Genomic DNA, 12,030 nt, shown 5'->3' on the forward strand with positions numbered 1-12,030 from the left:
AGTTACTAAACATATATAGGTCAATTTGAAAAAAAAAATGAAGATAAGATTTCAAATCTAACCCTAAAGATACCAACAATACTATAACATATGTTACCAAACCCTAAACCAATGACTCATGAATCAATCTACATTAACTCATCTATGTTGAAAATAATTCAATTTCATATAAACTAAATTTACATCATTGAAAACTGTTTATTATTACATGATTTCAAATTTTAACCCATGAAAATATTTTTTATAAAAATTTTAAATTATTTTTAAGATCTAATTCATGAGAAGACTTTCTCTGGAAGACTTCTGGAAGACTTCTGGAAGATTTCTGGAAGACTTATGAAAGACTCCTGGAAGACACCTGGAAGACTTATGGAAAACTTCTGGAAGACTTATGGAAGACTTTGATTTAGGCGGGAAACCTAAATTATTCCAAAATTTAGGCGGAAACCATAAATTCTACTAAAATTTAGGCAGGATGTGTCTGAAGACTTCTTTTTAAGTCTTCCGTGAGTCTTCTAGACTCTAAAATCAATTAACTATGCAAAAAACACTTTCTTAAACTTAAAAAAAAACTTAGAAAATATTTAAATCAAGTTATTTGATAATTACTAAACATATATGAGTCAATTTGAAAAAGAAAAAAATGAAGGTAAGATTTCAGAATCTAACCCTAAAGATACATACAATACTATAACATATGTTACCAAACCCTAAACCAATGACTCATGAGCCAATATACATTCACTCATCTATGTTGAAAATAATTCAATTTCAGATGAACTAAATTTACATCATTGAGGAATGTTTATTATTACATGATTTCAATTTTTTATCCATCAAAATATTTTTTAGAAAATTAAAAAATTAATTTTAAGATCTATTAAGCGAGAATACTTACAAAGAAGTCATCTTAGAGAAGATTTTTTTGTAAGTCTTCTCTAACGTAGGATTATAATGGTAAAACTAAATACAAGTTTTTTGTTTGTTCACAAGGGGATGTTGTAATTTCACTAGGCTTTTGGGTTACTTTTGCATTTGATTAAATTTGGGGTACATTTTTGTATTCAAAAAAAAATTTTGAGTCATTTTTGGCAAATCTCCCATATTTTAATATAATTTAAAATAAAATAAAATATTTTTATCTTAATTTTATGTTTAACTAAATCAAATTTATATTAAGATATTGGTAAAAAAAAATCTATAATATTAATAAAATTTTTATTGATGTACATGGTGCAAGAAAACACCTAATTTATATTTTATAATATATTTGAATAGTGAGACTTTAAATATAAAGTTAAGTTGAAATTATTTTTGGAGTATGGGAAACTCGACTAGCTTTAATAAAAATAAAGTGAATATTTTTTTCCTTATGGAATATATTACAACTTCTTAACTAGGACAATTCTCTTAAATAGTTTTTTTAAAGTTTTTGTCACAAAAATAACCTTAAAGAAAAAAAATGACCAAAATAGTTTTTTTTTTTAATTTTGAAAAATTTAATATTTATTTTTTATTTTTTAAAATTTGAAATTCTATCCCCAAAACGCCACCCTTTAACTCTAAACCCTAAGTTTAGATTAGTTAACTGTATGGGAAATTACATTTTCACTCTTTAATAAAATTTATTTTGGTCATTTTCTTTTTTAAGAACTATTTTTGTGACATACACTTAAAAATAACTATCCTACGGAATTTCTCTTTATAACTAATAAAAAGTGCATTTTATGGAAATGTGTTAAAGCATGCAATTGACACAACTCCTAAATAAAGTTACTTAGTGCTAAAGGAAAAAAAAGGAACATAAATCTTCTTTTTTTTTGAAAAGGAACATAAATCCAAGGTAAGAGAAAAAAAAAAGCAAAAATAGATTTCCAAGTTTCCAAGTTTGTCAGAAAATACATTTCATCATCCACTATTAGTTATCTACGTGTCAGGTCATGATTTGTGGAATGCTTTTAAAATTTAGCTTACTATATTTTTCTTGAATAGCAAAAATAGAAAAAACCAATAAAATTCGAGGTAATTCACTGTTTCCAAATTTTCTGAAATCCAAACTTGTACATTTTGTGTTTTGATTGATGGAGAAGAGAGACCTTTTTTCACAGATGATTGCAGGAGAAATGATAAAGTGTCTCTGCATTTAGAGAGAGAGAGAGAGAGAGAGAGAGAGAGAGAGAGAGAGAGAGAGAGAGGGAGGGAAAGGAATTGTTTTATTTTTGTGTTCTTGGGAGAGAAGAAAAGATGGAGAGTTTCAGTGAAACGGATCACGAGGAGGTGGCGGCGAAGATGACGTCGGAGGTTGGGGAGAATTTTGAGGATGAAGGGTTGGTTTCGAACTCGACATTGGAGAAAGTTGTTGCAGCGAAGAAGTATATAGAGGACCATTACAACAAACGCATGAGACACATCCAGCAACGTAAAGAAAGGTGGAACCTTGTTTTTGCACACCATCTGTTCGTTCATATTCCTAACAGAACAACAATGTGTTGTTTTAAGAGCTGTATGAACGTTTGCTTCGTTTTGATTTGCAGGCGTTTGGTGCTAGAACAAAAGATAGCATCTTTAGATGTATCAGAAAAAGAACAACTCGAGTTGCTTGAGGATTTGCAGAGGAAAGAGACTGAGTATACTAGGTTGATGAGGAACAGGCTCTGCGTTGATGATTTTAATCTTCTCAGTATTATTGGTAGAGGAGCTTTCGGCGAGGTTAGTCTCTTTGAACACTTGTAGTTGTAGCAATTAGACGCACTTTAATTGTTTTTGTTTTTTTTGTAAATGTGGGATCTTTCTTAGGTAAGGCTATGCCGTGAGAAAAAGACTGGCAACATTTATGCCATGAAGAAGCTGAAGAAGTCTGAAATGCTTAGTAGGGGGCAAGTGAGTCTTACAATGATCTCATTTTACTCTTTGTTTTACATATTTGAATACACGTCTAAGATACCCTTTTGGTTGATCGTTCTAAATAGGTTGAGCATGTTAGAGCTGAGAGGAACTTGCTAGCAGAAGTTGCTAGTGACTGTATTGTGAAGCTTTATTATTCGTTCCAAGATCCAGAATACTTGTACCTTATCATGGAGTATTTGTCTGGTGGTGATGTGATGACTTTGCTTATGAGGGAAGAGACTTTGACTGAGACCGTCGCTCGGTTTTACATTGCACAAAGTATTTTGGCTATCGAGTCCATACATAAACATAACTATGTTCACAGGTTGGTTCCGGATGTCATTAAGATAAATGCAGCGTTAAACTGGATATGCATATTGAAGGTAGATCTTTTGTAGGGATATAAAACCAGACAATCTTCTGTTGGACAAGCATGGTCATATGAAGCTGTCAGATTTTGGTCTTTGTAAGCCTCTCGATTGTAGAAACATTTCGGCCATGAACGTAAATGAGCCTTTGAATGATGAGAATACAAATGAATCAATCGATGTTGATGAGAACTGCTCAATAGGACGCCGTGGAAGGCGTTGGAAGAGCCCATTGGAACAGCTGCAGCATTGGCAGATAAACAGAAGAAAACTGGTATAGAACCAAACTCTGTTTATGATAGTAGTCTTTTACTCATATCACATTTGGGGAGTGCCTTAAACTGCTTCTTTGGATTTTGCCTGCTCTTGTTTTGAAACAGGCATATTCAACTGTTGGTACCCCTGATTATATTGCGCCTGAAGTGTTGCTGAAGAAGGGATATGGTGTAGAGTGTGACTGGTGGGTCACTGAAAATATCTTTTAGATTATTCTCCGTAGAACTGTGCCTCTTATTATCTGTTCTTTCTGTTTCATAACTTAAGGAGCATCTACTAGTTGATCTGACATGTTTCTAATTCCTTTCATCGACCCATACACATGTCATTTAATTGCAGGTGGTCTTTGGGAGCCATTATGTATGAGATGCTCGTTGGTTATCCCCCATTCTACTCAGATGACCCCGTGACAACATGTAGAAAGGTCTCTTTGCTACTATATTACAGTAATTTTCACTTTTTTCTTTAAGAAGGATCCTATTGATGCTGAGATAGTTATAAATGGAGGACGTGTTGAACATTTCCAAGTTGCTTTGCTGTATTACTGTCGGGATCTTCGCACAATTTATTTATCTTCGAATACATAAATTGACATTTCTGTGCATTTTCCCAATGTTTTGCATAATGTGCTTTTAGATCGTGAGCTGGAGAACTCAACTTGTATTCCCAGATGATGCAAGGTTGACACCTGAGGCACGAGATCTCATTTGCAGCTTGCTTTGCGATTCTGATCATAGGCTTGGTTCTCATGGAGCCGGAGCTGAGCAAATCAAAGTATGTAAATATATTTTAAACAAACATTGTGTGTTCTTCTCTTGTCTGTCACATCCATATCTTGACAAAACAAGACACATCGTCTAGGCTCATCCTTGGTTCAAAGATGTGGAATGGGAAAAGCTATATGAGATGGATGCAGCTTTCAAGCCAGTAGTCAATGGAGAGCTTGATACCCAGAATTTCATGAAATTCGATGAGGTAAAAAAACGGAACTACCATCCCAGCGATTATCAAGTTCTTATTATCTCTTTTAACTGAGGCATCAATATCATCTTCTGGTTCTTCCTTAGGTGGATTGTCCAAAACCAACAAGAACAGGATCTGGACCTTCATGGAAGGTACCCACAATTCTTAAGGAAAATCGTATCTTCTTATTCTGAGGCTTTTGTTCTCTACTTACCAGACCTTGTCCTGTGATCGTAGGTGAGCATAACCCCTCAAAATATCAATTTTGTGGGATATACATACAGAAACTTTGACGCTGTCCGTAGCTCTCGCCATTCTTTAGGTGCTAACTCTTCTTCTTTGTTTTCTGATTAACACCATTTATCTTGTGCACTGTCGAGCTACGCATCTCATAGTTTCTTGAATGCAGATATCAAAGGAAGCCTTTCGCCACCACGCTCATCAACTGACTCCACCCGAAGTAAGCCTTGTTATTATAGCACTTACATGTTTTCCAAAAATATGCTTTTGACTAAGTTTCCATGCCTTAACTTCATTTTAAATCTCAGGTGACTCTGCCATTGATTACGCACTACTCTCTACCGTTGATGCTTCACAACAATGACTCAATCTAAGTCATCATCATCATCTTCTTCTTCTTCTACAAAACATTCCTCTGCAACTTTTGTGTGTTTCTTGATCCATTGAACTTTATTTTCTTTGGCAATGTACAGTCTATAATTGCTTGCAATTGCATAGGGAAGAGAAGATCCTGAGGAATCTTTCTCTTTCAGCAGCTTCTGTTTTGGCTTTTGTTTTTATTTCGTGGCGATTTATTTTATATGCCCAGAAATGGCCGTTCATGTATTTTTCTTGTACGGCCGTTTTCCTTGTGGCAGTTTGTTTCCCGCCATTGTGTTTACTGTTATTGTTAGCAATATCCAAACACCAGTTTGATCATCTTCCTCTCTGTTTTTGTTTGTAAATATTGTTAGCTCTTGCCTCTTGTTAATAAATTTATCAATTCATTTAACAGGATAACATATTTGTTTAAACTTCTCTAAAGTAAATTATAGTTGCTAAGAATATATATTTTATATTTAAATATATATAAATTTTAATAAGTTTTGGATTTTATTTTATTTTAAATATATTAAACTCGTAAAAATTAGTTTGTTAATTTACTTAATGAACAGATAAATGTAATTGAAATTTCATTAATTAACTATCAACAAAAACAGTTCATTTGATTATATTGTTTTAGTTTTATACCAAAATTCAGAAATATAAATAAAAATAGTCATTACTATATTTCGAAAAACTTGACCAAAAGGGTTTAAAGAAAATTTAATATAATAAGTGATGTAAAAGTTATAAGTTATTATCATATTTAAAATTTGCCAAAAATATGAACTTTTTAAAGTATATTATACATGTTCTAATTAAGTGATGGCATGTCACAATTTCTTAAAACCATATTATTTTTTTGGCGAAAATGAATATGGTCATGACACATAAACAAATAACTTCTCAAAATAATGTTTCAGGAAATTTAATTATTTTGTTTGTTTTTCCGCGCCCATTGTGGATCAAATCACTTTAGTCAATCTTCTAAAATAATCTATCTTTATATATAAATAAGACCCATGAATCACTCTCAGGGTGTCCACCTAGGATTCCAGCTCATCAATTCAAAGCCCGTCCTGTTGACACGTGTCCCGTTTTCTTAAAACGCAACATACAATACATGTTTTTTTTATGTATTGGACTTTTGTTTCAATAGAAATATAAGCCTGTCAGCCCAGCCTGAAACAAAGAGACCAAGATCTTCTTCGCCAATGGTGATTTCTAAAACTAGGGTTCATCGTCTTCTTCAGCCTTGACAACCTAAGCCATCAATGGAGTTTCAAGAGGTTGAGTGAGATGAATCGTCATGAAGAATCTATGTGTCCAGTTCGATTGTCGTTTCATCTTATGATCCTTCCTCTCCTCTAGAACGTTACCTGATTCATTGAATCATTGCCTTTAACAACCTTCTTAACTCAGTGAGATAAAACATTCAATGTTTGGGATCTTATATCTCTTCTAGGCGGTGGATCTCCATCTATAAAAAAGACAACTTTCATCCCTGATAACATCATTCTCACAACTCCTGATAATACCAAAAACTTATTTTCAGTTTAGTGCTTCTTATTCTCATCGTTCTCACAATTCATCGGACGATCAAGATGCCCATTAAAGATCCTTCAATCAATCCTCCCAATACGTCTTGCTTTTGGAAGGTCCGAATGTGAAGAGGAGGTGCGCTCAAGAAGACAATAAAGAAGAATCGTTTCGCTACTCACCTCACCAGATCCAACGGCTTGAAATGTATTCTCTCTTATTCTCTACTCAACTATTCTCTCCAGTTCTTTCTTTCTGTTCTCTTATGATTGTGTTTGCAGGGCTTTTGATGAGTGTTTGACATTCAGATGAGAAACAGAGGATGCAACTTAGCTTTGATGAACAGAAGCTTCAATTGAAACTGCACAGCTTAGAGAAGAGGTTCTAGCGTTTTCTTTATGAAACCTCTTTCATGCATTGTGATTGATCTTAGAGATTAAACTTCCACTAACATCTTTTTTGGCAGCTCGTGAGGGCTTCAAGCATTGCAGCTAAATCATGGGAGGCCACTTTCTCATCTCCCACCACTACTAAACCAGATGCACGTTTCTCCATTAGAGTTACTCCACAGTGGTCTTTTGCTTGATTTTAATCTTCTTCCAGGAAGTTGTTCTTCAATGACTGCCTCGAGTTTACCGTATCTTGGTTATCTCGGACATGGATAAGTCTCTGACGATTAACATTGATGTGACCGCTATGAAAGAATTGCTTAGGCTTACACAAACTAATGAGCCTCTGTGGATCAAAACAGATGGATGCCTAGACGTTCTCAGTCTCAAAAGCTATGAGAATGCATTCCCAAGATTGAGTAGTCGTGGAGGAAAGAACCACAACCTTAGAGTGGAAGTAATAGATCTGATGGCATTGTTTTCACTAATGCAGTGACACTTGTGGAGATGCTCATGGACTCTGTGAGTAACCAACTTGATGTAGATTCTACACAGGTGGTTTGCTTTTTTGTCTCATATAATATTCTTTTCATAAATTTCAGGTCAAAGCTCGAGAGCTTTTTCCTTCAGTCGTTGCAGCATCTAAAACTCTTGGAGTGGTTTCATCTAAGATTGCGTGGAAATCACGGAGATGCCTTACATTTGACAACAACATGATCTGAAGGCGGTGGAATGATTCTGGAAGATCAAAGACGTGACTGCTTCTGTTTTGTATTTTGGAATCAATAAGATTAGCTCTGTTAAGCCTCTGTGGAATCAAAAAGAAAAAATATTAGCTATGTTTTGCGACACTCACCGAATGCTACTTTCAATTATTTTTATATGAAACTCTACTTTCGTTTCAGAGCACTAAAACTCTCATTCTAATAGTTAAAAAAATATATAATGGAAGATAAGATATGACGCTTATAAACAACCAATTATAAATAGGGAAATTATGCCCAAAAACACTAAAAAAAACTATAATTCACTAATTAACTAAAATCTCATCCTCTCTCCAACTTTCTCTTCCTATCTCTCTCTACTCTCTTTCCCAAAATCTAATTTCTCAATTTTTTTTGGTTATTTGGCAAATAAGCCCTTATAAATACAAACTGCTCAAATAGTAAACATTTAGCCAAAGACCATCAGGTGAATAAAAAATCAAAAATACAAAACTATGACCAATTTTATGTGTTATATGTACTCTGCAATAATAAATAAATTATACAGCTTATCACAAAACGCAAAAAAACGTTACCTTCAAACCATATAAACTTTATAAGAGTATTCAATCCAGTAAATCCAAACCAATTAAAACCAAACAGAACCGAAATAGAGAAAATGGTTTGGATTTAGTAATACCGAAAATAGCGAATGAATGTTATTTTTAAGAAACCGCGGTATATGGATATGGTTTGGTATATAAACCGATCAGACCGAATAAACCAAATAAACTGATCAATTAAAAAACAGTAGTACAATTATATGTAAATTATATAATATAATTAATAATATATAAATTTTCTTATAATTTATTTTATTAATATGATCTTCATACTTATAATGTTGATTTTAGTAATTTAATATTTTATCTGAATTTTATTTAAAAAAATTATTTAAAAAATACATAATTTGTAATTTTTTTCAAACAATGTGTGCTAATATTTAGTTATTTAATAATATTATGAATTACTTGTTTTCTTATTTTTATTCTATAAAAACTATTATTATTATTAACTTAATATGGTTACTAATTGTTTTAAATAGTAAAAAAATAGTCAATTCAAATTCTTAAATATCTTCGTGTTGTATTAAAGCCGATTTTTAATCAAATAAAGTAAAATTTATAATAAATTATAAAATACATATATATCTATATATATGTATATATATATATATTTATGATTTTTGGGATTAAAACCAAACAAACCAAAAACCGATTATATAAAAACCGAGTCAAGTCAAGATAAATATGATTTTAATGTGGAAGTTTTTTTATAATCCGAAATATCGAGAAGCCAAAAAAATAACCAAAACCGAACTGATATTCGGATTGAACACCTCTAACTTTACAGAATATATGTAATCGTTGTTGTGATAAAGAACATTTACGTATTTAAAAATAAAAGTCTTAAAAACAAAAAACTAACTTCTATAAAGACTATTTTTGGGATTTCGTATAGCGTTAAAATATCCTCAACTTAACAGCCCAAATCATTCTTAGGAAATACAATAACAAAACCCATAACCTCATTATTCGTAGAATCGATAATTGAATTCTATATTAATCCTATGAATTGTGATTCTCTACTAAAATGTAATTGAAAAAACATAAAAATTATGCCAAAAACAATAAAAAAAACCAAAGAAAACGCAAATTTCCTAAAAGACACAGACACTAAAATGTAATTATCTATCAGTTTGTTAAATAATACATAGACAATTATAATTTACAAAATATACGTCGATATATTATACGTAGAGCATATTCCGCCCGTAGGGCGGGCCGACCCTAGTATATATTATTATAAAAGAGTGTTTGTTTCTCTCACAGGCCTCCACGTCATCGTCCACGTAGGAAAGTCGCGCGTCCTGGAGCCGCCACGTGTCCACTTACGCAAAACGCACCATATCACTTAAACTTCAGTGTAATGGGCTTCGATCTTATGCTTATATTTGTAAGATTTTTGTTCACGGTGTTATAAGTTTACTGGGATTTCGTTTAATATTGAGAATGACAAATATCCAATCCAATAGAGATCGACAGCTCCATTCGCTTGCAGTGTCTTCTCAGTTTAGGGTTTCATCTTCTTATTCGATCTCTCTCAATTAATTAGGGTTTCATCTTCTTCTTCGATCTGTCAGTGGATTAACCAGCAATGGAGATTCAACATCTCGCGTTTGACGAATCGGCGTGAAGAGAATTTGTAATTTGCGCCGTTAGCATCAAATCGTCTTTAGTTTGTAGACGTTACGTGATCTATTGATTCATTGTCTTTAATTAACATCTTTAATTAGTCGACGCAAATTAAGGAAGACGATTCATTCAATGATAATCATCATAGTTCTAGGCGGTGTTTTCCATGTATAAATAGGTAATCCTGCATCCATTGAGCATCATCCTCACATTTGGTGATAATCGAAAGAAGTTATTTGAAGAGTTCTTTTTTTTTGTTGGTGGTAATGGCTAAACCCATCTGTTCTTGGTGGTAATGGCTAAATAAGAGGAGAACGAGAAGAAGAATATGGAGGTTTGGAAAAGGATTTAAGCTCAGCTTTGTTGTGTGGAAGAAGAGACCGAGCAATTGGTGAGGTTTATATAATTTTATTATCCTCATCATAATCTTAGTTATTCTTCAAATTTTTGTTTCAGGATTTAACAATTGGATTGAACAAAAAAAACTTTTTTTTTGGTTTTGTTCCATAAAGGATCAGACTTTAATGTTAGGCCTAGAAATGAAGTGATCATCACGAAAGACATGATATAGTATATGGTTTTGCGGGCTTATATGAGTTATGTGGATCAAAGCTCTTTCTTTTTTTATGAGAAGATTTTCTTCTCGGTAATGTTATACTTGATGACTAAGAAGCTTAGTGGTGGAATTACATATCAGGAACTTGAAGGTTTAGCTGACCCCATGAGGAAAGAAGTTGCTTTGGCCAGGAAGGAGAATGATTCTGTCAACAAATAATTAAAGCCATTGGCAACGTAAGCTCTCACTCCATCATCATTTCATCTTTGAATCTGCCATTGATAGATTTGTGTGTGTCAGGTTGTTTGAAGCTTCTTCCTCCTGAAGAGCTTGAGCATCTTGATACCTTAGAGCGTAAAGAGTCAAGCTCCACTGTTAAGAAACTTGTGTACCTAACCGGTGCAGATTCAAGCTCTCCTGTTCGTGGGAACATGACACGTTTTAATTTGTTTACTGGGAACCAGACTTTTGCTGAGAGAGAGAGTAGTTTTCAGGTCAACACTTGGTAACTCTTACAAGGCTAATAACTTGAGTTTCATTATCATTATATGCTTCTTGATTGCTGAGTGCTGTTTTGTTGTGATCAGGTAAGTGAGACAGTTTCGGGGCACTGTGGGTTTTCAACGAGAATGGAGGGTTTAAAATTTTGGATGAGAATAAGAAGTATATGTGAAGTTGTCAAATTGTAGTCTCCGCATGTGCTTTTGGTGGGGGAGATAACCTTGACCAACCTATTGGAATGTCTAAGGCGTCAACTCAAAAGGTTTTTCAATCTGATTCTCTTGAACTGTTTTAATTTTTGAACACATCTTTGGTCTTTTGTTTAACTATTCTATCTGCTGCATGCATTCCTGTTTTTCAATTGTGAATTCAGGTTTGCTACGTATCGTTTTGGGATGATGATGTTACACTCGCAACGCAGGAAGCAGAGGGTCATAAGAGTGGCGAGACTCTCTTTCGATAAATTCCTAGATAATATCATAAGTTTTATAAAAGCAAAAGCAACAAATATTCATAAGCCATAATAGTAAATGGTCATCAAAATCAGTAGAACCTTATTTGTTACACATCACACCCTCTCTACATTTTTTTTGTCAAACACCCTTTCTACATAATTTTTATAAATTTACACTACGCAAAAAATCAAAAAGCAAATGATAGTTTATGATACTAACAGCTTAAGCATTTTAAGAAGGCAGACACACCACGAATAATGAGACATGGAATAAAATTGAATCCTAATTGAATACAAAAAAAAATACAAAAAAATAAAAAAAAAGATAATAATATGTTTATACAAACAATATCTTATAAGCTCTTTTGAAAAACCAATATCTTATAAGTTAAATCACAACCGCTTATATACGAAGTGTGTATTTATATATATATATTACATTTAATTTGCAGCAAAACAATATTTCGAAGTCAAAAAGGAAACATGAAAAGTAATAGAAACAAAACAAAGTTATCATAACAGAAAACATAAAACTA

General features: G+C 32.9%; 1 protein-coding gene and 2 long non-coding RNA genes across 5 annotated transcripts; all 3 read left to right on the forward strand.

Moving 5' to 3' along the window:
* The first annotated feature begins 1,946 nt into the window (after positions 1-1,946).
* On the forward strand, positions 1,947-5,457 carry LOC106303764 (serine/threonine-protein kinase tricorner). The gene is made up of 13 exons (XM_013740081.1): positions 1,947-2,429; positions 2,535-2,709; positions 2,797-2,880; positions 2,970-3,211; positions 3,285-3,528; positions 3,635-3,714; positions 3,870-3,954; positions 4,167-4,304; positions 4,392-4,505; positions 4,598-4,645; positions 4,731-4,815; positions 4,903-4,953; positions 5,042-5,457. The coding sequence occupies exons 1-13, from the start codon at positions 2,245-2,247 to the stop codon at positions 5,095-5,097; spliced, it is 1,587 nt and encodes a 528-aa protein (XP_013595535.1). The 5' UTR covers positions 1,947-2,244; the 3' UTR covers positions 5,098-5,457.
* A 793-nt stretch (positions 5,458-6,250) lies between these two features.
* Positions 6,251-7,915, forward strand: LOC106303967. Of its 2 annotated transcripts, XR_001262599.1 has the most exons (4): positions 6,251-6,842; positions 6,917-7,016; positions 7,102-7,546; positions 7,627-7,915. It is a non-coding gene; the product is annotated as an uncharacterized LOC106303967 (long non-coding RNA). The 2 variants fall into 2 exon arrangements; XR_001262598.1 differs by having other exon boundaries at positions 6,252-7,016.
* Positions 7,916-9,856: 1,941 nt separating this feature from the next.
* On the forward strand, positions 9,857-11,387 carry LOC106305211. Of its 2 annotated transcripts, XR_001262933.1 has the most exons (5): positions 9,857-10,161; positions 10,292-10,374; positions 10,681-10,775; positions 10,840-11,033; positions 11,127-11,387. It is a non-coding gene; the product is annotated as an uncharacterized LOC106305211 (long non-coding RNA). The 2 variants fall into 2 exon arrangements; XR_001262932.1 differs by having other exon boundaries at positions 9,857-10,374.
* The last annotated feature ends 643 nt before the right edge of the window (positions 11,388-12,030 follow it).

Source organism: Brassica oleracea, chromosome C7 (assembly GCF_000695525.1).
Source record: "Brassica oleracea var. oleracea cultivar TO1000 chromosome C7, BOL, whole genome shotgun sequence".
Classification (NCBI taxonomy): Eukaryota; Viridiplantae; Streptophyta; class Magnoliopsida; order Brassicales; family Brassicaceae; genus Brassica; species Brassica oleracea.